Here is a 27,068-nt window from a genome sequence, read left to right on the forward strand (position 1 = left end):
GTTGATTTGTAGAAAACGAGTTGCTTTCCCTCCAAAATGTTGAAGTCAAGAGTGTTTTTTATGATGTACTACTGTTTTAGCTTAGCTTTAGCGATGGCACGGTAGTAGAGTTGCTGCCTTACAGCGTTTACAGCGCCAGAGACCCAGGTTCAGCCTCGCTGATCCCTCTCTCACATCGAGACTTCTGGGCGGACCCAACAGATCAGGTGCTCCCAAACACTAGTATATCTTAGGGCAGCACAGTGGTGCAGCAGTAGAGCTACTGCCTCACAGTGCCAGAGCTTAATCCGGACTGTGGGTGCTTGTCTGCACAGAGTTTGTACATTCTCTCGTGACCCATTGGTTTTCTCCGAGATCCTCAGTTTCCTCCCACACTCCAAAGACGTACAGGCTTGTAGGTTGATTATTATCTTGGTATAAATGTAAAAATGTATTGTCCTTAGTGTTAAATTGGGATCGCTGGTCGGTGCGGACTCGGTGGGCCAAAGGGCCTGTTTCCGCGCTGTATCTGTACAAAACAAAATGGACATCTGACCTTTTGCATTCTTAAATGTCATATGGCGCCCAACATTTGGTTATCCCACTGGATTTTTACGGACATCAATGATCCCAGGATTGAAGTAACTGATGCCTGCGTTGAGATTTGTGTGCCTGGGTGCTTTCTGGGGTTTCTGTCCGGCTGTGATACTCCAGTGCATGGCACCCTCTGCAGGCTGCACCACTCTGTTGCACAAATGGTCCAGTTCTTCCGTACCAGTCCGCTCCTCTGTTGGCAGCGACGGTCTCCGCCACGTCGGTGGCAGCGGCACGTGAACCAAATCTCGGAGCTCCTCCTTCAACCTGGTCGTCTGTTCCGGAGCCACCGACCCTGCAAACGGTTGCTCTGATGGAATACTATTGCCATTTACTTCTCCTCCAACTGCCGGGAACACTCGATCTACCGTCGGCTGAGTTCTACTGACAGCTCCGAGACCTTGGGAGGAAAGATGTGGAAGTTTGTTATTGCCCCAGATTAGCGATATTCAAATCAGTGACATTTACAAAGTGATAAAAAGCCAGAAGGATCCAGGGGAAAGACAGTGTTGTGTAGGAAGGAACCGCAGATGCTGGTTTAAACTGAAGATAGACACAACAAGCTGGAGTAACTCAGCAGCTTAGGCAGCATCTCTGAAGAAAAGGAATAGGTGACATTTCGGGTCGAGACTGAAGATTTGGGTGTCTGAAGAAGGGGTTCGACCCAAAATTGCATCACCTATTCCTTTTCTCCAGAGATGCTATCTAACCGGCAGAGTTACTCCAGCTTTTTGATTTTAAAGACACGGGATTTATTTTTATGGGTCCACCCCTTTCTTTCTAGATTTGAGATAAAACGCAGGGAATTGCAAGATGGTTTATACACAGGCCATCGGTGGCGGCTGTGATTTGTTCTGTAGCTTTTCATATCTTTCGCTTCCCTCTCCCGACTCTCAGTCTGAAGATGGGTCTCGACCCGAAACTTCACCTATTCCTTTTCTCCAGAGATGCTGCCTGACCCGCTGAGTTACTCCAGCACTTTGTGTCTGTCTTCGGTGTAAACGAGCATCTGCAGTTTCTTCCTACACAGGGAAAACCTGGTAGAGGCCAACCCACCCACGGAATCCCCATCCAGGGCAAGTTAGACTTCTTTGCCATCCTGGGCATATTAGACCTACATTTAATGCCACTTGAGGGAGTAGCTCAACAGTAACATCACACCAAGGGCTGCCAGTGGCAACTTTGCTCAGTGGGAGTTCTCACCATTTGAAAATAGTTTGGTGCAAAATACTGGGAACTTCACTGTGATATGAAAGATGGGATAAATGCATGTTTTACTTCATATATTGTAGAAGTAACAGACAGAAAGCTTCAAATATGGTCCAGGATGGAGGGCTGGTACAAAGCAGGGACAGGCATCTTTACTCAGACACAAAGTTCATGGAAAGATTCAAACAAATGGCAGCCGTTGCACAAGCCCGCGTTTCCATAACATGCATTCGTTGGCAAACTTTTTTAAAGAATGGTATAAAATAAAAATAGGAGCAGCACGGTGGCGCAGTGGTAGAGTTGCTGCCTTACAGCGCTAGACCCGGGTTCAATCCTGGCTATGGGTGCTTGTCTGTACGGAGTTTGTACCTTCTCCCCGTGACCTGCATGGGTTTTCTCCGGGAGCTCTGGTTTCCTCCCACGTTCCAAAGATGTATGGGTTTGTAGGCTAGCTGGATTGGTATTATTGTAAATTGTCCCTAGTGCGTGTATAGGATAGTGTTAGTGTGTGGGGATCGCTTGTCGGCGCGGGCCCTGTGGGTCGAAGGGCTTGTTTCCACGCTGTATCTCTAAACTAAACTAAAAAAGTCATAGAATCATAGGCATACAGCTCAGAAGCAATTCATCGGACCAACCAACTCATCATGCCAATTATGATACCCCATCTATGGAAGTTGCTATTTGCCGTGTTTCAACTATATCCCTCTAAACTTTTCCTATTCGCATACACGCCCAGAAATTGAAGCTCCAAAAATCAGGAAAGATTCATTAAAAATAAAACTGATGAACATATCGTCTCCTATAGTTTAGTGAATACAAATTATTGAATTATATTTTATTTAGAGAAACAGCATGGAGTGGATGCTGACCATCGATCACCCATTCACACTGGTTCTATGATATCCCACTTTCTCATCCATTCCCTACACATGAGGGGCAATTTACAGAGGCCAATTAACCTACAAACCTGCACGTCGTTTCAGAAACAAAACACTGAGAGGAAACCCCACTCAGTCACAGGGAAAACATGCAAACTCCACACTGACAGCGTCCGAGGTTAGGATCGAACCCGGGTCTCTGGCGCTGTGGGGCAGGGGCTGCACCGGCCCATTGTTGAAAGGGCTTCACATATTGGTCACTCTCAGGATAAAACAAACCTATTGCAGTGACTGGGCAGCAGAGGCGTGAAGTGCAGTTTAAGTTATGATTTCAGTGAATCCTCCTTACGTTTGCTCTGCTCCGCTGGATGGTTCAACAGGTAAGTGGACAGGTCTTTCAGCTTCAGGTTCAACTCATGATTGGCTTGCTTGTACCAAGCGAGCTCCTTGTCCAGCATTTGGATGCAACCCTCGTACTGCTTCTGGCGCCCAGCAAATCCTTCATCCACCTGGCCTGTGAATAGGTGGCAGAAAGGGAAACATAATTCCACCTGAACTGTAAAACTGCTGCTGGGTGCTTTTATATTAGTCATCGAGTCATACGGCATGGGAACAGGCCCTTCAGTCCAACTTGCCCATGCCGACCAACACGTCCCATCCACACTAGTGCCACCTGCCGGCATTTGACTGCTCGTTCTATGTATTCAAGCATTTGAAGTCAAGAGTCATGAGTGTTTTATTGTCGTATGTATGGAAACAGATCAAGTTATAGTCAGACAGCATGGAAACTGGTCCTTCAGCCCAATTTGCTCGTGCCAACCAAGATGCCCACCTGCATTGTGCCACCTGCGTGCATTTAGCCCATATCCCTCTAAACCTTTCCTATCCATATACCTGTCCAAATGTCTTTTAAATGTTATAGTACCTGCCTCAACAATCCCCTCTGACAGTGCGTTTCATTAACCCACTACCCTCTGTGTGAAAAAGTTGCCCCTCAGTTTCCTATCCAATCTTTCTCCTCTCACCTTAACCCTATGGCCTCTAGTTCTTCATTCCTCTACTCAAAGGTCAAAAACTTTATTTGCCATTTGTGCTTACTCACGTAGGAACTCTTGTGCGGTTGTTCAGAGAGTCAAGTCAAGTTAAAAAGACACACAGAAGACACGTAATCTATAAAAACATATACTTCTCTAGAACTAAAAAAGAAAGAAAATCCCTAAAACCCTCTATAAAGGGGAAAGTGAGAGCATTGTAAATGACACAAACCCTATATAAAAAGTGTTGATTGCATTGTAAATTGCACAGGCCCAGGAGACAATATAATATAATATGATGTAGGTCAGGACATCAGTTCATTTTGTTCTGGCCAAGAGTCTCACTGTGGCAGGGAAGAAGCTCTTAAAAAAGCGTGTTCTGTTTGTGACGATGCTGTCCGCTCGTCTGTGCCCGAGGTTGTATGTGCAGTTTTTGTGTTTAAGCAGGGAGTGAGCTGGATGTAGTGTGTCTCTGATGATTCTCTCTGCTCTTTTTTGACAGCGCTGTGTATAGATTGTATCCATGGAGGGGAGTTCCGTTCTGATAATCCTCTCTGCAGTCTTTATGACTCTTTGCAGAGCCTTCCTCTCTGTCTGTGTGGTGTTTCCATACCACACCGTGATGCCTGTGGTGAGGATGCTCTCTATCAGTCCTTTGCAGACGTGGGTGAGAGGGTGTAAAAGACTGGGTAAAAGACTGTGTGTCTATACCAATCCCTCCCATGATTTTATACACCTGTATAAAATCACCCCTCATCCTCCTATGCTCTAAGGAATTAGGCCCTAGCCAGCCCAACCACTCCCCACAGCTCAGACCATCAAGTCCTGACAACATTCTCACAAGTCTTTTCCGCACTCTTTCCAACTTGCAGCACCAAAATAGATCTGTAAACACAGTACTCGACAGGTAATATAATAATAAAACAAACAAAAAAGTTCATAATATAAAAAAAGACAGAGCCCAGTCCCTGGTGCAACCAAGACACTTTGTGAATTACCGGTCCACCACTGATTTTCCAGCACCCTTGGTTCCAGGGCCTTGTTGGATCATCCGTTTTGCCGGACTAATTGAGGTCACGTAATCATAATAACACAACAATACACCTCTAACCCACTAATTATACCTCCCTTGTCTCTAAAACACCATGGACTGCTAGAATCCTAAATAAAACAGATATTAAAATGTAAATTACATTTACAGTGAAACTTGCATTCCTTGCACGGGCAGCCCGGGCGCCGGTTAACGAGCTGCCCTCGGAAGTGCCGATGAGGGTTGGATGGATTGGCGACCGGCCGCTGGGACGAGGGGCTGCTTTCCCAGCAGACGTACAGCCCATGAGGGGCACAAACCCGAGCCCAGGTCAAGATCAGCCACCTCAGCCGGCCTCGCGGCCACATTTTCATGGACCCCTGGGGAATTTCAAGTGCCCAAACGCCCATACTGCCGAGTTGTCAGCATCGTTGACAAATCGCACTAAATCGAGGAGTCCCGATATGATCGAGATCGGCCGCCTCACCTGGCTTGGACGCCACATTATCGGGTGACTTCAGGGGGAATTTCAGGTATGCTCTCGAAATTTTGTCCGGATTAAAGGAGGTGCCGGACCATCAGTTGCTGGAAAATTGGTGGTGGACCTGCACTACTTTTGTTCATTTCCTGTAATATATTTCATTCAGAGAGCAGCACAATAATAGAACCCAGGGAGTGGTGCAGCAACAGAGACCCCGGTTCAATCCTCACCTCGGGTACCGTCTGTGTGGAGTTTGCACCTTCTCTCTGTGACCGTGTGGGTTTCCTCCATGTGCTCCGATTTCTGAACGCATTCCAAAGACATGCAGGTTTATAGGTTAATTGCCCTCTGTAAATTGCCCCTTTAGTGTGTGGGTAATGGATGAATACGTGGGGGTAACACACACCTAGTGTGAACAGATAGTTGGCGTGAACTTGGTTGGCCAAAGGGCCTATTTCCACGCTGTATCTCCAAACTAAACTAAACTAGGAGGGCAAGCAACCCGGGTTCAATCCTCACCTCTGCCGCTGCCTGTAGAGTTTGCACATTCTCCCTGTAATTGTAAAGGTTTTTTCCTCATGCTCCAGTTTTCTAGACGGAATGGAAAAGTTCTCTCTCCTTTCCAAAAGCATTTTCCATTCATCCTGCTGTCTTCCTGTGTAACAACACAGTAAACCATGTAAGATTTGCAGTTTGGTCAGGACAACTGACTGCGATCTAAAAAGGTAGACACAAAATTTTCCTTATGGAGAGTAGGCGAGTGGTGGAATCTTGGCAGGAGGGAAGTATTTACGGAATGAGAAATGTTCTCTCTCCTTTCCAAAAGCATTTGACGTTGGATAAAAATACTGTCCTATTGATATGAATAAATTGCTCATTCATCCTGCTGTTCTTCCTGTGTAACAACACACTGTAAATGTCAATGTAATGTAGTGTAATATATCTGTGTACATGGTTCCCAATGGGTACCAGTCTGACAGGCTTCCCCATCGGCATACAGATTGGGAAAGAAAGAACTGCAGATGCTGGTTTAAATCAAAGGTAGACACAAATGCTGGAGTAACTCAGCGGGTGAGGCAGCATCTCTGGAGAGAAGGAATGGGCGACGTTTCTGGTAAGACCCTTCTTCAGACTAATGTCAGGGGAAGGGGCGGGACAAAGATACAATGTAGTTGAAGATAAAGAGAGAAAGCAAGGGCTATCTCAAGTTAATGAAGTAAATGTTCATACTGCTGGGGTGTAAACTACCCAAGCGAAATATGAGATGTTGTTCCTCCAATTTGCGCCAGGCCTCAGTCTGGCAATAGAGGAGACCCAGGACAGATGGGTCAGATTGGGAATGGGAGGGAAAGTTGAAGTGCTGAACCACCAGGAGATCAGCTTAGTTAAGACGGACTGGGCAGAGGTGTTCAGTGAAACGATCGCCGAGCCTACGCTTGGTCTCTCTTTCTTGTATGAGTGGTGCTCAGGTTGATTAAAGCACGCTTATCACTGCCCGTCAGTGAGTGCATCTGCGGAGTTTGAACCACCGCTGGGGTGGTCTTTGTTCCTCCAATTTTTGGCAATAGATAGGTCAGATTGGGAATAGTTGAAGTGCTGCACTTAGTTAAGACGGACTGGGCGGAGGTGTTCAGTGAAACGATCGCCGAGCCTACGCTTGGTCTCTCTTTCTTGTGTGCGTGGTGCTCAGGTTGATTAAAGCGCGCTTATCACTGCCCGTCAGTGAGTGCATCTGCGGAGTTGAACCACAGGTCTTTGCTTTAGAGCTAGTATGCACTTAGCGATGACTCGGTCAAATTTAAAGCAGTTTCTGCAGTCATAGAAAGATGCTACTCAGAAGCAGGCACTTCACCATCCACCCCACATCCCCCAAGTCGCCACTAACCATCAAGCACCCATCATAGGATCCAGGTTGAGAGACTGTGAGGCTGGGGCTTTACTGCCTGTGCCATTGTGCTTCCCATTGAATTAAATATATTGCAAGGATTTAATAATAGTAACAAATAGATCTGTATGACCGTTGTAGAAAATGAAAAAAAAAACATCCAGGAGAATAACTGGAGGATGCTATATGGTGGACATAGAACGTAAATAGTACAGCACAGGAATGGCCCTCTGGCCCACGATGTTTGTGTATAACACGATGCCAGGTTAAACTGATCTCATCTGCCTGTACATGATCCATGTCCCTCTATCCCCTCCACTTCTCGGTGCCAATCTAAAAACCTCTGAAACGCCATTATTGCATCTGCCTCCACAACCACCCCTAGTAATGCCCTCCACACCCCACCACCCAAACTTGCCCCGCACATCTCCATTAAACATGCCCCTCTCACGTTACAGCTGTGCCCTCTAGTGTTGGGACATTCCCATTGCTGGAAAAAAGGTTTTAACTGTCGACCCGATCTATGCCTCTCATAATGTTATATACTTCCATCAAGTCTCGCCTCAACTCCAATGTTCCAGAGAAAACTATCCAAGTTTATCCAACCTCTCCTTGGAGCTGAAACCCTCTAATTGGTGTTGTCGGCAAACTTACTCACCAACCCATCCAAATTGTCCAAGTCATTTATATATAATCACAGACAGCAGCAGATCCCTGTGGAACTCCACTGGTCACAGACCTCCAGCCTGAATATCTTCCTTTCTCCATAACCTTCTGTCTTCTATAAATAAGCCAGTTCTGAATCTATACGACCAAAGTCAATGTGAATCCCGTGCATCTTAATCTTCTGGATCAGCCTACCATGAGGGGGGGGGATCTTATCAAAAACCTTACTGAAATCCACGTATACAACATCTACCGCCCTACCTTCATCAATCTCCTTTGTCATCTCCTCAAAAGTCAAGTTAGTAAAGGGCCTGTCCCACTTGGGCGTCATTTACACTACATCATTTGCATGGTGTGCATTACGCGCGCCTGGCCCGTGGTGGCGTAGGCAGTGGCGCAGTCGCACGTGGCGCCCCAGGATTCTGGGATTCACAAAATCTTCGCGTGACGCGTAAATGACGCCCAAGTGGGACAGGCCCTTAAGACACAACGCAGACAGAGTCCACCGAGTCTGCACTGACCAGCAATACACTAGCACGATCCTGCGCCACTAGGTACAATTTTACCAAAGCCAATTAACCTACAAACCTGTACGTCTTTGGAGTGTGGGAGGGAACCAGAGCACACGGAAAAAAGCCACGTGATCACAGGGAGAACGTAGAAACGCCGTTAAGACAACACCCCTAGCCAGGATCGAAGCTGGGTCTCTGACGCTGTAAGGCAGCAACTCTACCGCTGCACCACCGGGCCGCACTAATGATTATTCCTATATATTATCAGCACACCTGGGTGCACGATACAATGTAAAACTTGCCACTGTGCAGCACTACCTTGGCAGTGTTGGAGCAGGACCTGCAGGTTGCGCTCATGCTCCTTCTGCTGCAAGGTGAGGCAGCGATCGGTCTCCAGCCGCTGCCGCTCCAGCGCTGCCTCCAGCCAGTAAATGAGTTTCTGCTGCTCGTCTGCCCTCATCTCCAGCTCCATGAAGGCCAGCTGCACCTTGTGTTCCTCTTCACGCAGTGTCACCACCTGCAATCAACACAGCGACACTGCTTTAGAGCACTGCTCAATCCACCACATCAAGATTGTTAAGGGCTTGGACACGCTAGAGGCAGGAAACATGTTCCCGATGTTGGGGGAGTCCAGAACCAGGGGCCACAGTTTAAGAATAAGGAGTAAGTCATTTAGAACGGAGACGAGGAAACACTTTTTCTCACAGAGAGTGGTGAGTCTGTGGAATTCTCTGCCTCAGAGGGCAGTGGAGACAGGTTCTCTGGATGCTTTCAAGAGAGGGCTAGATAGGGCTCTTAAAAAGTCAGGGGACATGGGGAGAAGGCAGGAACGGGGTACTGATTGTGGATGATCAGCTATGATCGCATGGAATGGCGGAGCTGGCTCGAAACCCATACAGTCACAGGAAGAACAAACTCCATGCAGACAGCCCCAGAAGTAAGGATCGAACCTGGCTCTCTGGTGCTGCGATGCAGCAACTCTACCACTGTGCCACCATGCCACTCCACCCAGGATGGTGCAGTGATAGGGTATTAAAAATCCAGCGTTACCTTGTCAAAGTACTTGCACAGCAGTGCTCTGGTCTCGGATGCTGAGAGGTAGCTGAGTTTGGCCATCAGGTTCATTTCGCACTGGGACAGCATGCTGGCTGACGCACGCAGCACCCTCTGACGCCGGGTGATGGTCTCGTTCTTGTACTCTATGGCAGCATCAAGAGCCTCAATGGCCTCGTCCAGCTGGAAAAGGATCCTTTCTTCCTGGAGAGCAACAGTAGAAACATCACTGAAACACAAGGTCAAGTCTGCAAATGCCGGAAATCTGATATAAAAATGCAGCATCAGCAGATCCGAGAGAGAGAGAGAGGAGACGGGGAGGGGGTGGGGAGTGGTGTGAGGAAGAGGGGGAGAGAGGGGACGATGACAATTAACAACAAAATAATGACCTATCACCTGAACCCTGAACCATGGTTAACCCAAAATGTTCATTTTGTTTCTCCCATCACAAATTCCAGCTTGCCTGGTGTTAAAGTGACAATCTATTACTTTAGTTTAATTTAGAAGCACAGCGTGGAAACAAGTCCAACATGCTGACCATCAATCGACCGTTTACACTGGATCGATGTTACTTTCTCACCTGCTCCCTACAGACTAGGAGCAATGTTTTCAGAGGCCAACTATCACTAACTACAAACCCACACGTCTTTGGGATGTAGGAGAAAACCGCAGCATCCGGTAAAACCCACGTGGTCACTGGGAGATCATGCAAACTCCACACAGACAGCACCCAAGGTCAGGATTGCACCCGGCTCTCTGACTTCAGTTAAGCAGAGACCGGAAAACGAGTTGCTTTGGCTTGAAAACATTTATCGGGAATTTGACAGATGCCTTCAGGGTCACAAGCAGTTTCACTAAAACAGTGAGAAACTCCTTCCGGCACAGAAAACAAATTAAAGTGAATGACAGTAAAACAGAGGTGAAACCAGGTCATTCTTTTGTCTATACAGTCGGTGATTGGTAACGCTCAGGGTGAAAGAATGATGGAGGCAGCCTTGAAATAATTTTCAAAAGAGGAAAATAATTTCACTGCTTATTCTTTTTAAAGCAAGTACTGCATGTACAAAGAAAGTTGCCATTCCTGCACAGCTGTTCTTTTGCCCCAAGGGAAACATATGAACTTAACACACTTAACATTCAATTGAAAACAGATTGAAAATTTAAATACTTTCTCAGAAACTTGAAAGTGTGCACAGACTCTTCCATATGGATCAACTGGTAAATAGTTGATATCAAAGTCCAGGGTAGCTCATCTTGATTATTAAGTATAGGTAAATGACTTTATTTGGAATGTTATTAATTTTATTTGTCACTTAAATGAGTTTTTTAAAGTAATATTATTAACACATATTTCTAAAATTATAAATCCTTTTGACCAGTTTGTTCAATATTCTGATCATCGAGAGGTATTCATAGAACATTACAGCACAGGAAAAGGCCCTTCGGCCCACAATGCCTGTGCCGAAAATGAAGCCAAGGCTATCGCATATCTACCTGCACATAACCCATATCCACGTGTAGGAAGGAATTGCAGATGCGAATTTATACCAAAGATAGACACAAAGTGCTGGAGTAACACAACGGGCCAGGCAGCATCTCTGGAGAAAAAAGGGTGTGTGATATGGCGGTCTGAAGAAGGGTTCCAGCCTGAAACATCACATAACCTGTTTTCCCCCCCAGAGATGCTGCCTGACCCACTGAGTTACTCTAGCATAACCCATAACCCATATTCAGTTTGTTTTAAAAGCAGTTTCCTCGTCTCCGTTCTAAATGGCTTACTCCTTATTCTTAAACTGTGGCCCCTGGTTCTGGACTCCCCCAACATCGGGAACATGTTTCCTGCCTCTAGTGTGTCCAAGCCCTTAACAATCTTATATGTTTCAATCTTATAAGTTATATGAAACCTTTGGCGCCCTTACTAATCAAGAACCTGTCAATCTCAGCTTTAAAAATACCCATTCACTTGGTCTCCACAGGCATCTGTGGCAATGATTTTTTTTCAAAGCAGTTCAAAGACATTTGACAGCAGTATTCAAAGCCTAGGGCTTTGTCATTGCCCATGGGGTACTTCAAGGGATGGCCATGGCAATGAGGCATGGAGGGCATTTGCATCAATAGTCGCAGCAGCACATTTGACCATGGGAATAGCAGTGAGCAGATGCAGCGCAATCCAGCCCTTAGTAAAGAACACTTAAGTGACGCACCCAACAGTAATAGTATACTGTGGTGATCGAGGGTTTTGGATAGGCACATGGATATGCAGGGAATGGAGGGATATGGATCACAGGCAGGCAGAGGAGATTAGTTTATCTTGGCATTATGTTCGGTACAGGCATTGCGGGCCGAAGGGCATGTGCTGTGATCGTAAATGAAAGGAGCAGCATTTGGCCATTCGGCCCATCAAGCCTACTCCGCCATTCAATCATGGTTGATCTGTCTTCCAGTCTCAACCCCATTCCCCTGCCTTCTTCCCATAATCCCTGACAACCACACTAATCAAGAATCTATCTATCTCTGCTGTGAAAATACCCATCGACTTGGCCTCCACAGCCGTCTGTGGCAATGAGTTCCACACAATCACCACTAGTACTGTTCTATGTTCTTATGGACCCCCAATATTTTTACAGGAAGGTAAAAAGATCATGCCACTGCCACCAGCAACATGAAGGTGGAGACGAGTTACATGGCCTCGGAATCCAGACACCATAGTAACGTAAGAGCCAATTTTGAAGAGAGACCTTCACTTGATCTATGATCTCACCCCAGGTGAAAGAATCTTACTCAGCCATCACTCGCTCAAAGACTAAATTGGTCAATCATTGGAGGAGCTTCCTTTAAAACAAAAGTATGAATTATACTCGCATACCAGATCTCTCATTGTAGTGGAGAATATACTGCTTTAGTGTGTGTGTGTGAGTGTGAGTGTGAGTGTGAGTGTGTGTGTGTGTGTGTGTGTGTGTGTGTGTGTGTGTTGAATGCACAACAGCATAAGGAGAATCTGTATCAGATTCTGTGCCCGAGATCAGAATGCTTGGTGTTGCTACTAAACTTCGCAGAAACAAAGCATTTCACCTTCGGCACTGTACTACCTACATACATGTAACAAGAGAGAATCATTTAATTGATTCAACCACATTGAATTGAGATTTGTAGGTTAATTAGCTTCAGTTAATTATAAACGTACCCAGTGTGTAGGATGGTGTTAGTGTAAGGGGTTGTTGCTGGTCAGCATGGACACAGTGGGCCAAAGGGCCTCCTCCACGCTGTATCTCAGAAGTCTAAAGAGGTACTTGAGGCATGTACTAGAGCTGCATTTAAAAGACACTTGGCCAGGTAAGTGGATAGGAAAGTTTTTAAAGGGATATTAGGCAAACACAGGAAAATGGGCCTCGCTTAGATTGGGTTTGCATGGACGAGTTGGGCCAAATGGCTTGTTTCCATGTGTGACCATGCCTCTGTGACCATGAAACAATGAGTAGGCTACAACTGATTCTACACCATCTAAACACCAATGTCATGGACTCTCTGCACTCAACTGCAATAAATGGACCTGAAGAGAATAGTTGGCTAGCACAATGTAGCCATTTGTCTGATATAAGGTCATAAATGATAGGAGTAGAATTCGACCATAAGACCCATCAAATATACTCCGCCATTCAATCATGTCTGATCTATCTCTCCCTCCTAACCCCATTCTCCTGTCTTCCCCAAATAACCCCCAACATCCTCAATAATCTATTTATCTATCTCTGACTTAAAAGTATCCATTGACGGCATCCATAGCCTTCTGTGGTAATGAATTCCACAGATTCACCACCCTCTGACTGAAGAAATTCCTCTTCATTTCCTTCCTAAAGGGACGTCCTTTAATTCTGAGGCTATGACTGCCCCACTGGTGGAAACATCCTCTCCACATCCATCTATCCAAGCCTTTCACTATTGGGTAAGTTTCAATGATGATCCCCCTCATCCTTCTCAACTGCAGTGTGTAGAGGCCCAGTGCTGGCCATTCTCTCAGAAGGTAGAGGATGTAGTAGAAGTGGGGCACCTCTGCTGAGAGCAGGTTTCCCATCCGCAGCTTGTCATCCAGCTCGGTGCGCTGCTTCATCATCTGATCCTTCTCGTGCCGCAGGTTGGAGATCTCCTGGCGGACCTCCTGCTGGTCATTGGCACTGCCATCGCGCAGTTGCCCATTCTTCTCAGACAGCTCCTTCTCCAGAGATTCAATGCGGCTTGACACTCTCACAATGTCATTGCTCAGGGCCTGAGGAACGGGAGAAACACATTGAGCAATACAGTGGAAAGTTAGAATGAGACGAAACAACAATCTCCCTTTTCAATTATTCATTGCTTGATTGATTGAAAGATACAGCAATTAACTTTTTGGCCCACACGACCACGGTGACCATCGATCACTCGTTCCACTCCCTACACACTGGGGGCAATTTACAGAGGCCAATTAATCTGCAAACCCGCACATCTGAGGGACGTGGGAGGAAACCAGAGCACGTGGAGGAAGCCCACATGGTCGCAGGGAGAACTTGCAAACTCCACACAGACAGCAGCCAAGGTCAGGATCGAACCCGGGTCTCCGGCGTTTTGAGGTAGCTGCTCTACTAACTGCACCACCCCTTGAGTTCTACTGCAGCTCCATTACACTGCTCTCTGGATGAAATATATTACAGGAACTTTATCAAAGTAGTCAAGGTTCGCCACTGATTTTCCGGCAACTAATGGTCCGGCACCTCCTTTAATCTGGAGAAAATTACAAGAGCGCACCTGAAATATCCCACCGGATATCCCCCTGAAAATGTGGTGCCTGGGCCGGGTGTGGCCACTGATCTTGACCTGGGTACACTAATCTACATCTTAAATTCACCCTTATTCTATCATCCATCAGCTTCTTTCCCACGGAACACTGTCTTGCGTGACTAGATTATAGCCTTGTTACCTGACTGGATCGCAGACGCTTGCTCTCCAGACCATTCTTCTCCTGGAGCAAGGCTTCTTTCTTCTCCACAATGGTCTCTCGTTTGTTCAGCTCCTCCTCCAGGTCATCAAGTGCCTTTCGTTGTTCCAGAACCTTCTCAATCTCCATGTCTAACCACCTTTTCTGCTCTTCGATTTTCTACAAAATAATCAGTTGATACTCATGTCAGAACAAGACAGCCACAACAAGCCGCACTCTTTAAAATAAAAGCGGTCAGAAATTCTTTAGGTCTTTTGCCACGTGCCGGGAGTTTGCCGGCAAACAAGCATGGCTCAACGCCGCGGAGGACACGATCGCCGCAGACCTTGGACCAGATTGCCCGCCACGGACCGACAACGGAAGATCTGCCGGCGAGCCTGGTTCGCCCACCGCGGACTCCAAATCGAACCCGAGACACCGACGTCAACGGGAACCGCGCTGCTGAGAGCAAGGAGTGACCGCCAAGAACAATGTGGTGCCGAGAGGATCCAGTGGGGAGGGGGGTTCGCCGAGAAGGGAGGGGGACGAAGGGGGCTGAGGGGGAGACCTGCAGGGGGAGGCCTGCTGCAATGTCCAACGGCAGGCAGTAGATAGGACTGTTCGGTACTTTCTAACTTTGTCAGTGCCAGATGCGTGGCAACACTTCTGTACTTCCTAGGTTGTATGTAAAATAAAGCATTTCACTGCACTTTACCAGTGCTTAAAACCTTGATCCCCATTCCTCTAGGTGATGTGTTTGCAGGAAGGTACATACAGAGCTGCCTAGTTCTGTCAGACCATTTCAGTATTCTAGTACCTGAAAATCAGTATTTTGCTGAGGAAATCAGTATTTTTACGCGGTGCCATTTTGCCGTGTGCGGTCATACCCATGTCAGAGTACAAGAATGTATAACTTGTTTATTGCGTATTTGTAATAGTTTATTGTGTATATGTCATAGCTGCTTTCTTGCATCTCGCTCTCTATGTAAGGGAGGTTGGTAGGTGATTAGTCGCAACGCCCCTCGGAGATTGCATCTGATTGGCTGTCGAGTGAACAGCGCATTATGTGATTGGACACAATGCTCTTGGAGGCAGCGGCTGATTGGACGGGAGGAGACCGATTTGTTGATTGGACGGGAATTTTAAGGCAAGCTGGTTGGTGATTGGACGCAACCCCCTTAGAGACAGCGGTTGATTGGCCGCCAAATAATCGGGCACAAAAAATTGACAAATAGGTAAACAAAAAAATCGGAATTCCGATTTAAATCTGATATAAGGTACATAGGGTGTGTATCGATTAATTCTAGACAACAGATTTAAAAAAATAATAATCTAACCCCATTAATTCACTCAGGGTGTATTATGGTGTGTTCTACAGTATGATGTGTACAGCAAAACTTGCACTTCCAGAGTGGTCTATCGTGTTGTTTCTTCAGCGGACCACGGATTTATTTTAAGAGCAAAACATAAAGTGTTGGAGAACTCAGCAGGTCAGGCTGGATCTATGGAGGGTCCGAAGAAGGGTCTCGACCCAAAACGTCATCTATTCCTTCTCTCCAGAGATGCTGCCTGACCCGCTGAGTTACTCCAGCATTTTGTGTCTATCTATGGAGGGAATGGCTAGGTGACGTTTAGGGTCGGGTTCCTTCTTCAGGCATTTTTTAAGGGGTTGGGAAAGATCGAAAATTACACGTATTTAAATATGTTGTTACGAATATAATTAGTAGTGTGGGAGAAAATTCCATGAGCCATAATTGCCACATACATACCCAAAAGTAGAAATGTAGAAAGTTACAGTGTGTAAAAAAAAAAATTAGATAGTAAGAGCTTTGTAGTCTCCTTGTACCAATCAAAAGCCAAATTCAAAATTCTATATTTTGAAAATGGGCAAAGCAAAAAGTAGCATGTTCTCTAGAAAGGTTTATCCTAAAATAATTGATCGGAAGGATGTGATTTTCAGTCAGGACATCTGTATCATTCAGTCAGTGAGCTTGTGGTCCAGAGCCCTTCTCTATTACCCCTCTACATAAAAACAAAGTGTCAATACCTCTTCAAGGTCTACTAATCCACCGTAGCTTCAGTTGGAGGTACAGCTGAAGGGATTTGGCGCTCGGGCAATGCTATAAATTGATATGAATTTTAAAAATCCGATAGTTTAAATCGTTCAAAAGCTACAACCACAACGTGATAAATAACACTAAATAAAACTGAAGCAAATAAAGGCAAACCGAAGAACTAGCCTTGAAGGAGAGAGAGAAAACAACACACATAAATATATTTTTAAAAAAAATTCAGATAACATCCCTAAATGACGGGTACAAATTGATTGCAGATGATGCTGCCTCACCCGCTGAGTTTCTCCAGAATTTTTGTCTACCTTCGATTGTTCCAGCATTTGCAGTTGCTTCTTAAAATAACGTGGGTGAATGACTGTGCTTGCACACCAGGAAGAAGCCTGTGCTCGCGGTCCGGAGCCCTTAATGGCAGTAAGTTTTAAGAAATTCTCCCGTTAATTTTATTCAAAGGAATGCAGATCGATGTATTGGTGACACATTGTATAACTACGTGTTAACTACTTGCTGTTAACAAGTGCTAACAGTGGTAGTTAACAAACTGTTTTCGTCTCAGTTCAATCAAGTGATAAGCGACTCCAATCTTTCTGCACTACTCATTAAACCCGAGCTTTTTAAAAATGTAAAATTCCAAGGCGATTTTGCTGCAACATGGCAGGTGAAGAGGTGACTCGTTGTAACGATTATCCATGGTCGTTTTTAAAAAATAAAATCTGTATTTAACAACGCAAATTCGTACTAGCATTTTCCTACAAACTAGGGACAATCTACCATCTTATTGAAGCCAGTTAACCTGCAAACCTGTACATCTTTGGAGTGTGGGAGGAAAATGGAGCACCCGGAGAAAACCCACGTGTTCACGGGAAGAACATCCAAACTCCGTACAGACAGCACCCGTAGTCAGGATCGAACCTGGGTCTCTGGGTTTGTGAGGCAGCAACTCTACCGCTGTGCCACCGTGCCGCAGCAAATGCTGGTTGACACCGAAGATAGACGCAAAAAGCTGGAGTAATTCATCGGGTCAGGCAACATCTCTGGAAAAAAGGAATAGGTAGCGTTTCGGGTCGAGACCCTTCTTCAGACTGAGTCAGGGTTACAGAAACTTGAGGTATGGAAACTAGAGGCATGTTCTATACCTTTTTGTACCTCTAGGTTCCCTCTCCCCTGACTCTGAAGAAGGGTCTCAACCCGAAACATCACCTCTTCCTTTTCTCCAATGATGCTGCCCGACCTGTAAATATTTAATGATCCGTGCAGAACTTCAGGAAGGACCTCCATTTCCAGCATTGGAGGACCATGGTAGGAAGATGAAAAGGAAATCAAATAAACATCGGAAAAATGTGTAAGAAAGAACTGCAGATGCTGAATAAAATCAACGGTAGACACAAAATGCTGGAGTAATTCAGCCGTTGAGGCAGCATCTATGGGGAGAAGGAATGGGGACGTTTCGGGTCTCGACCCGAAACGTCACCCTTTCCTTCTCTCCATAGATGCTGCCTCACCCGCTGAGTTACTCCAGCATTTTGTGTCTAGAAACAACAGAAAAATTTTGGTTCAGATCCAAACGACTGAACTGTTCTTGCTCTCATCCATCTTACCTGCTGCTCTTCAAGGCTGATTACAGATCCATTACTGCCACTTCGCCTCTTCCTTTGGAAGGCTGCAATCTCTTCCGTTTTAATCTTAAGAATCTTTTGTTGCTGTTCATGTTTTATTTCAAGTTCCTGCACACAGGAGACAGAAAGATTAGCGCTCCATTATTTCCTCGTCTTGTTATCATGGACGCCATCTCTACAACATATTACATTTTGTCTGAAATGTCACACAGTCTGAAGTGGGGTCTCGACGCAAGACCTATTCCTTTTCTCCAGAGATGCTGTCTGACCCACTGAGTTACGCCAGCTTCTTTGTGTCATTCCCCAATCCTCTCTCTGTACTTTTCTGTTTCTCCAACCCCTGCTTTCTGAACTTGGATATCTATTATCATTTTGCCACAGCAGCAAAACAGAATATGTAATCATAGTTAGACAAAAATGCTGGAGAAACTCAGCGGGTGAGGCAGCATCTATGGAGCAAAGGAAGAGGTGACGTTTCGGGTCGAGACCCTTCTTCAGACTGATGTGGGACGAACATTAGTCTGAAGAAGGGTGTCGACCCGAAACATCACCTATTGTGTTTGAGGACTAAACGTGCATGAAACCGTTTATTCACGATGTTTGGTGCCTCTACACTACCTTCGATTTTTCTAGCATCTGCAGTTCTTTCTTAAATATAGAAACATAGAAAATAGGTGCAGCAGTAGGCCATTTGGCCCTTTAAGCCTGCACCGCCATTCAATATGATCATGGCCGATCATCCAACTCAGTATCCTGTACCTGTCATCTAGTAGGAGACTGAGGGGAGACCTGATACAATAGCAACTTTAAGAAGCATTTAGACGGACACATGAACAGGCATGGAATGAAGGGTTGTACTGTACTGTCCTAGGACCCTCATGTCAGAGTTGATGGGGAAAGTGAGTGACTGGGTGGTGGACTGGAAATTCATGGCCAGCACATCCCTCCCTGTCTGGCACTCCTTCTCAGTGCTTGCTGCGGAGGTGAAGGCATTGTAAGGTGGTTCTGTACACTTCCCAAATGGAGACCCTACGGGCTGAAAAGCTGCTCTATTCCGGGGGTACAGCTGTATAAACATTCAGCTCTTGGCTTGGAGCAGCTTTTCAGGTGCTCTTCATGCTGATTAAAGAGTTCCCAATCCAAGGAAACAAATCTTTCAATAACTGTTGAAATGGTGGCCTCGATAGCACAGCAGTAGAATTACTGCCTTAAAGCACCAGAGACATGAGTTTGATTCTGACTTTGGGTGCTGTCTGTACGGAGTTTATACGTTATCCCTGTGGCCACGTGGGTTTTCTCCAGGTGCTCTGGTTTCCTCCCACACTCCAAAGACGTGCAGGTTTGTAGATCAATTGGCTTCGGTAAAATTGACCCTAGTGTGTAGGAGAGCACTAACTAGTATGTGGGGATTGTTGGTCGGCCTGTACTCTGTGGGCCGAAGGGCCAGTTTCCACACTGTATCTCTAAACTAAACAAACCTGATATCTTGTGTTTGATCCTTCAACTACAAGGAAACAATGAAGGCTGCTCAAGATAACGGGTGAAAATCCAATATATACTACTTTGTGTCCTCACAGATAGGAAGGCAGAGTGTAGAGATGATCGCCCTGAACGCAGAGGGCCCGAACGCCGTCGGCTACAGGAGCCAAGACCGTCCCGCCAACGGATGGCTCGAGGCCCCCGACCACGGGTGAACAAAGAAGGGAAAAGATTGAACTTTTTTTCACCTTTCATCACAGTGAGGAATGTGGAGGAGTCACTGTGGTGGATGTTCATGTTAAAATGTATTTTGTGTGTTTTGTTGCTTTTTAATAGTATGACTATGGCAAATCAAATTCCTCGTATATTGCAAAACATACTTGGCTAATAAAGTATGATTGTGATTATGATTGATGTCTCACAGCACCAGAGAGCCGGGTTTAATCCTGGTCTTGGGTGCTGTCTGCGTAGAATTTACACATTCTTCCTGTAACCACATGGGTTTTCGCCAACATCCCAATGACATTTGGGTTTGCAGTTTAATTGGCCTCTGTAAATTGTCCCCTAGTGTGTAGGGAATGGACTCGAAAGTGGGATAACAAACAACCAGTGTGAATGGGTCGGCATGGACTTGGTGGGCCAAAGGGCCTGTTTTTATGTGTAGGAAGGAACTGCAGATGCTGGTTTACTCCACACATAATGCTGGAGCAACTCTGCGGACGGGCAGAATCTCTGGAGAGGAATGGGTGACATTCCGGATTGAGACCCTTCTTCAGACTGTTAATGGGTGACGTTTCGGGTGAAGAAGGTTCTCAACCCGAAACGTCACCCATTCCTTCTCTCCGGAGATGCTGCCTGTCCCGCTGAATTACCCCAGCACTTTCACCTAATTTTTATGCTTCGTCTCTAAACTAAACACCAAGGTGCACCTGCACGCGATGTTTTCCTCTGTGCATCTCCGTTTCAAATCGTCTTTTCTGGTGCATTTCCTCTTTCAATTTCTTCTGCAGGAGCGCCTGTTGCTGCTTCATCAGCTGCACGTTTCTCTCCATCTCGTGGATGCGACGTTCACTCTGTGACGAGAGTGACACAAGCCGCTCTGTGTCCCGCTTCTTCTGACTCAGCGCCTGGCAACAAGATGAAGGCCAAGATTAGCTGCAGCTTGCGTACAAAATAAAATCATTCAGTGTTTACCTTTTGAAGCAGGAAATTGAACTGTATGACAGTGAGTATAGACAATAGACAGTGGGTGCAGGAGTAGGTCATTTGGCCCTTCGAGCCAGCACTGCCATTCAATGTGATCATGGCTGATCATCCCCAATCAGTACCCCGTTCCTGCCTTCTCCCCATGTCCCCTGACTCCGCTATTTTTAAGAGCCCTATCTAGTTCTCTCTTGAAAGCATCCAGAGAACCTGCCTCCACCGCCCTCTGAGGCAGATCCTAAATGCCGATGGAAATTTACCTTCCCCTCTATTGGTTTCCGTTTAGTTTAGTTTAGTTTAGTTCAGATACAGGCCCTTCGGCCCACTGAGTCCGCGCCGACCAGCGATCCCCGTACACTAACACTATCCTACACACTCGCAATAATTTACAGAAGCAAATAAGTCTACAAACCTCCACATCTTTGAAGTGTTAGAGGAATCTGGAGCACCCGGGGAAAAGCACGCAGTCACAGGGAGAACATACAACTTCGTACAGTCAAGCACTGGAGGTCAGGTTTGAACTCAACTGCTGCGCTACAATGCCACCCTAGGAATGCTGAAGGAAACTTTCTTTCCCCTCTATGCTGGGTCTGCAGCAGGCTACAGTACCTTCTGGTACTTCACCAAAGTGGCCAGTCTTTGTTGACAAATGTTCAATTCGCCATTGAATTTGAGTTTGTGTTAAGGGCCTGTCCCACGTGGGTGTCATTTGCGTGTAATTTACGCGACATCATTTACGTGTCGTGCACGTGATGCCTGCATGGTGTGCATTACGCGCGCATGGTGCGTGGCGTGGTAGGCAGAGATGCGTGGTCGCGCGCGGCTCCCCAGGAATTTGGGATGTATGAAATCTTCGCGGGCCATCTGCGTGACGCGCAAATGACGCCCAAGTGGGCCAGGCCCTTTGTCACATCGACTGCAGAATTGGAGCCTGCTCTTGTACATGGCATCTGCAGTGTGCGATACGACCACCTCATTCGAAGGGAGTTAAGTTAGCAAACTCATCACCTCACACACCTGCACTTTGCTCTGAGCTGCCACAACTTTTTTATGGTACTCCTGGAGCTTGGTCCTCTCCATCAGGTCCCTGGGTCCCTTCTCCTCCAGATCCCGCAGCTGCCTCTGAGCCTCTCTCAGCTCTGCCCTCTCCTGCTCCGCCTCTTGTTCCAGCTCCCGTATCTTCCGAGAGTACTGCTTGTTCATCACCTGGGCATCTCTTCCTGGCCGTTCAAGCAAGTAAAAAAAACTGGTTTAACTGAAAGTTTATGGGATTACTTACAGTACAAGACATTTACAATTTCTAAATCCAGACATCAGCTTAATAATAAAAAAAGGACACAAAGTGTTAGAGTAACTCAGCGGTTCAGGCAGCATCCCTGGAGAACATGGATAGGTGACGTTTCGGGTTGGGACCCTTAGTTTAGACACAGCACAGAACATGTGCTCCGGCCCACGCCGACCAGCGATCACCTGTACACTAGCACTATCCTACACACTAGGGACAATTTAATATTTTTACCAAAACCAATTAACCTACAAACCTGTGGAGTGTGGGAGGAAACCGGAGCACCCCGGAAAAACCCACACGGTTTAGGGGAGAACATACAAACTCCGTACAAACAGCACCCGTAGTCAGGATCAAACCCAGGCACTCTGACGCTGTAAGGCAGCAACTCTACTGCTGCACCACCGTGTTCTGAAAAAGGGTCCCAAAGCGAAACATCACTTATCCATGTGCTCCAAAGATGCTGCTTGCCCTGCCGAGTCATTTTGTGTGCGTTTGTTTAAAACAGCAACAGTTTCTTGTTTCTAAAATCTTAATATGTTCAGTCACAAAGAGTCAACTGCAATTAGAAGAGGCGTTGAAGTTCCTCCACATATTTAAAAATGTTTTTGCATTTAATTAATTCGCTAAAGCCACAAACGCAATTCAACCGATAAAACTGATAACGTTAAAATGCAAAAATCTTTCATTTTGAATGTGAGAAATTTCAATCGCTGCATTAAAATGATGACAAAAGCAGTGAGATAACTGTCTTGCCCTGATATGTTAACAAGTGCAGTCAGAGCGATGTACAGTAACCTTTTACTTTGTGATAGGGCAACATTTATGATGTTTTGTTAACAAAAATGTCATCTGACAAAATTATGAAGAAAATAACTCAATGCGATAAAAATTATATTATTAAAGCCAGTGCATATTGGAAACCAATTCAAATATCCTATTGATTAATTACATATACTAATTAATTTATTACAGCAATTGATTTATTATATGACTCCTGGAATATTGCCATCTTTGTTCATCGACTGCTATTTAAATTTTCAGAAGAAACACAGATTGAATTATCAGGTTGATGGATTACCTCATGTGCGTTTTGTTGATAATGGGAAAAGGTCAATGCAAAAAAACTGTTTGATAAATCTATACGGAGTTAACCCCCTGCACCTGTTTTGACGAGTTCTTTGATCAATTCCTCCTTCATACGGATGTTGATGGCTAGTTCCCGCATCTTATGCTGTGCTTGGACAAGTCTCCACTCCGAATTCTCCAACTTGGGACGACTCACAGGAGAACTTTCCCTGAATTCATTTGAAAAGGAAAGACAGTGGGCCTCGTTGTGGTCTCCCATCCCGTGTGGAGCTGTAGAATGGGAAAGTACAATTTAAGATGCAAAATCACGAGGGGAATAAATAGGATAGGGATAGAGAGGGATAGACAGAGTTGATGTGGACAAGCTTTTCCCTTTGAGAATAGGGAAGATTCAAACAAGAGGACATGACTTCAGAATTAAGGGACAGAAGTTTAGGGGTAATATGAGGGGGAACTTCTTTACTCAGAGAGTAGTAGTGGTGTGGAATGAGCTTCCAGTGGAAGTGGTGGAGGCAGGTTCATTGTATCATTTAAAAATAAATTGGATAGGCATATGGATGAGAAGGGAATGGAGGGTTATGGTATGAGTGCAGGCAGGTGGGACTAAGGGGAAAAAAAGTTGTTCGGCACGGACTTGTAGGGCCGAGATGGCCTGTTTCCGTGCTTTTTACCCAGAGTTAAACAGAACAGAAGGACTTTTACAGTCAGATGGTAATGGGTGTACGGAACGAGCTGCCAGAGGAAATAGTGGAGGCAGGTACTATAACAACATTAATCTCATGCAGCGTAGGTTCACAAGATTAATTCCTGGGATGGCAGGACTGTCATATGTTGATAGAATGGAGCGGCTGGGCTTGTATACTCTGGAATTTGGAAGGATGAGGGGGATCTTATTGAAACATAAGATTATTACAGGTTTGGATACGCTAGGAGAGGCAGGAAAGATGTTCCCAATGTTGGGGGAATCCAGAACCAGGGGCCACAGTTTAAGAATAAGGGGTAAGCCATTTAGAACAGAGATGAGGAAAATCTTTTTCACCCAGATGGTTGTGAACCTTTGGAATTCTCTGCAGAGGGCAGTGGAGGCCAATTCTCTGGATGCTTTCAAGAGAGTTGGATAGATAGCGGAGTCAGGGGATTTGCGGAGAAGGCAGGAATGGAGTACTGATTGGGGATGATCACCCATGATCACATTGAATGACGGTGCTGGCTCGAAGGGCTGAATGACCTTCTCCTGCACCAATATTGCCTATTGACATTTAAAAGACATTTTGACTGGTACATGGATCGAAAAGGTTTAGAGGGATATGGGCCAACCACGGGCATGTGGAAGTAGTGTAGATGAGCATCATAGTTGGCATGGGCAAGTTGGGCCGACTGGAACATACTGAGCAAGTTTATTAACAATTGATTAAAACATTTTTTTAAAGCAGTAGGTAGACACAAAATGGTGGAGTAACTCGGCACGACAGGCAGCATCTCTGGAGAGAAGGAATGGATGACATTTCGTGTCGAGACCCTTCTTCAGACTGATCTATTTCTCCAGCATTTTGTGTCTACCTTAGATTTAAACCAGCATCTGCAGTCCTTTCCTACACTTAGGGCTTTTATGAAATAGATTCACCTAGAAATTCTACCGCACATCCCGTCAGTGCAAGTTTCCCACTGAGTCGGGCCAGGCCAGCAGTCGCACGACATCATAACTTTCTGCAGGTTCACTTCTATTCACGTTCCATCCACTGCAAACTTCAGCTGTGCCGAAGTCCAAGGTTACACGGACAACTGAATAGGCATTGCACACCCGGACACTTCCCTCTCCCATGTGTGAAAATCCACACCACCAGATTCACGGACAGTTTCTTCCTAGCCGTTATCACGCAACTGAACCACCCCACCAACAACTAGAGGCAGTCGTGAGGTATTATCTACCTCATTAGAGACCCTCGGACTATTTTTGATCAGTTTATTGGCTTTATCTTGCACTAAATATTATTTATGATATTCCCTTATCATGTATCTGTACACTGTGCATTGCTCGATTGTACTCAAGTATTGTCTTTACGCTGACTGGTTAGCATGCAACAAAAGCCTTCCACTGTACCCGACAATACACACATGGCAATTAATGAAACTAAATCTTGAAGACAGGATTGAGGCCAGTGATGGGTGGAGGGTGATGGCCAAATGCACCATCGGGTTGATGGTTTGCTGCAAGCACGTGGTATTAAGGTTAAAACATGACCGGTGATTGAGGTAGGCAAGGGGTGAATGGAGACTGGTGCTTCCAGGGGAAGCCTGGAGGAAATTCCAGTGTATTTAAGGGTAACGAATGTGTTTAAGATGTAACATCAAAGTAAGATGGAAGTGGACATTATTTCATTCAGCTCTGGAACATCAATCTCTCTGAGGAAAGCAAAGCATCACACAACAATTTCTAGCTCAGTCTGAAGAAGGGCCCTGACCCGAAATGTCACCAGTCCTTGTTCTCCAGAGATGTCGCCTGACCCACTCATTTTGTGTCTTTTTTTTGTAAAATAGCTTGTATCCATAATTTCCAGCCCATAATCTTATTTGTTTTTAAGTGGAAGCTATCTCTGCTGTTTAAGAAGGAACTGCAGATGCTGGAAGATCGAAGGTAGACAAACATGCTGGAGAAACTCGATCTCTATCAGTAGAGCTATCTCTACTGCCTGGGATAATACTGAACAACAGAAAATTCAATTTCAGTTTTTTGGAGTCTGCCTTAGACAAAGGATAGCTTCATTTATTCATTTCTCTTGAGTCATTGTCTTTAGGATAGAGTTGCTGAATTACAGTGCCAGAGATCCGGGTACGATCCGGACTACAGGTGCTGTCTGTACAGAGTTTGTACGTTTTTTCTGTTTTGACATGACCTGTGTGGGTTTTCTCCGGGTGCTCCGGTTTCCTCCCACACTCTAAAGACATTCAGGTTTGTAGGCGAAGTGGCTTGATAAAATTCTAAATTGTCTCGTGTGTAGGATAGTGTTAGTGTGTGGGCATAGTTGGTCGGTGCGGACTCAGTGGGCCGAAGGGCCTGTTTCCACTCTGTATCTCTAAACTAAACATCAAGGTGAAGCATTAACTCTTCCTTCTCTCTCCAACAGACAATCTCGGACCTGCTGTGTCTGTCTAGTGCTGTTGCTCGTTCAGATTTCTCACATTTACAGTTTGTTTGCTTTATGTGGAACCTGACTTGTTGTACTGTGGTGGGATTGTCAGGATTGTTGATTTCCTGTCACTGAGAAATAGTGCACCTAATATGGCACCACTGACCACTGGATAAGTTCAATCCTAAGGTCTACCAACCATCGATGCACACCAAGGGTACAGATTTTTGGCTGACGCAGTTGAAGAACTTTCTCCCAATTCTCAGGCAGTTTTCCGTGGACTATCCATCATGACATATCAGGCTACAACCACGCACTGGTATTTTATAATACCAGTAAATGGGAGAAAACCCCGGCTTAAGAAAAGGAAGGACGTTTTAGAGATACATCATGGATTTGGCCCAGAGTCCACGCCGACCATTGATCACCCTTTCACATTAGTTATCCCACCACACGCTAGGGATCATTTACAGAGTGTGGCGGCTCCCAAGGGTCGGGCCATCCTAACTGTCGAATCCCTCTGCACGGGAGTGGTTCAGTCCGGAGGTGGCCCTTAACCAGAAGGTTTAAAGGCAGGGGTTTGGGTGCCATCTTTCTCTCGTGTGGACTTCTCTACAACCGGGAGGAACACAAATAAAGGTGCCTCTCAAAATACCCGACTCCTCTCTTTCGTTTCGAGACCTACACACCACAAGAGGGCCAATTAACCTACATACCCGCATGTCTTTGAGATGTGGGAGCACCCGGAGGAAACCCATGTCATCAAAGGGAGAGAACGTGCAAACTCCACACAGACACCACCCAAGATCAGGACTGAACCTGGGACTGTGACGTTACGAGGCAGCAACTCCACCATTCCATGAGTGTACCACCATTGAGGCACAGGTTGGACGGAGACTGAAGCTTCCATGAGAAGCCTTGTTGTAA

The 27,068-nt window shown here is 45.8% G+C and overlaps 1 protein-coding gene across 1 annotated transcript in view; it reads right to left on the reverse strand.

Annotated features, from left to right (window-relative positions):
- Positions 1-343: 343 nt before the first annotated feature.
- Positions 344-27,068, reverse strand: part of kif7 (kinesin family member 7) — a 49,439-nt gene continuing 22,714 nt past the window's right edge. Inside the window, exons 9-18 of the mRNA XM_055661543.1 lie at positions 23,089-23,283; positions 21,657-21,859; positions 20,366-20,563; positions 17,940-18,065; positions 14,273-14,449; positions 13,370-13,585; positions 9,319-9,525; positions 8,587-8,785; positions 3,010-3,174; positions 344-973 (exon numbers count right to left, since the gene is read on the reverse strand). Of these exons, the coding sequence (XP_055517518.1) occupies positions 576-973; positions 3,010-3,174; positions 8,587-8,785; positions 9,319-9,525; positions 13,370-13,585; positions 14,273-14,449; positions 17,940-18,065; positions 20,366-20,563; positions 21,657-21,859; positions 23,089-23,283 (2,084 nt within the window). The 3' untranslated portion in view covers positions 344-575. The remainder of the gene's footprint in view (positions 974-3,009; positions 3,175-8,586; positions 8,786-9,318; positions 9,526-13,369; positions 13,586-14,272; positions 14,450-17,939; positions 18,066-20,365; positions 20,564-21,656; positions 21,860-23,088; positions 23,284-27,068) is intronic.

Source organism: Leucoraja erinacea, chromosome 33 (assembly GCF_028641065.1).
Source record: "Leucoraja erinacea ecotype New England chromosome 33, Leri_hhj_1, whole genome shotgun sequence".
NCBI lineage: Eukaryota > Metazoa > Chordata > Chondrichthyes > Rajiformes > Rajidae > Leucoraja > Leucoraja erinaceus.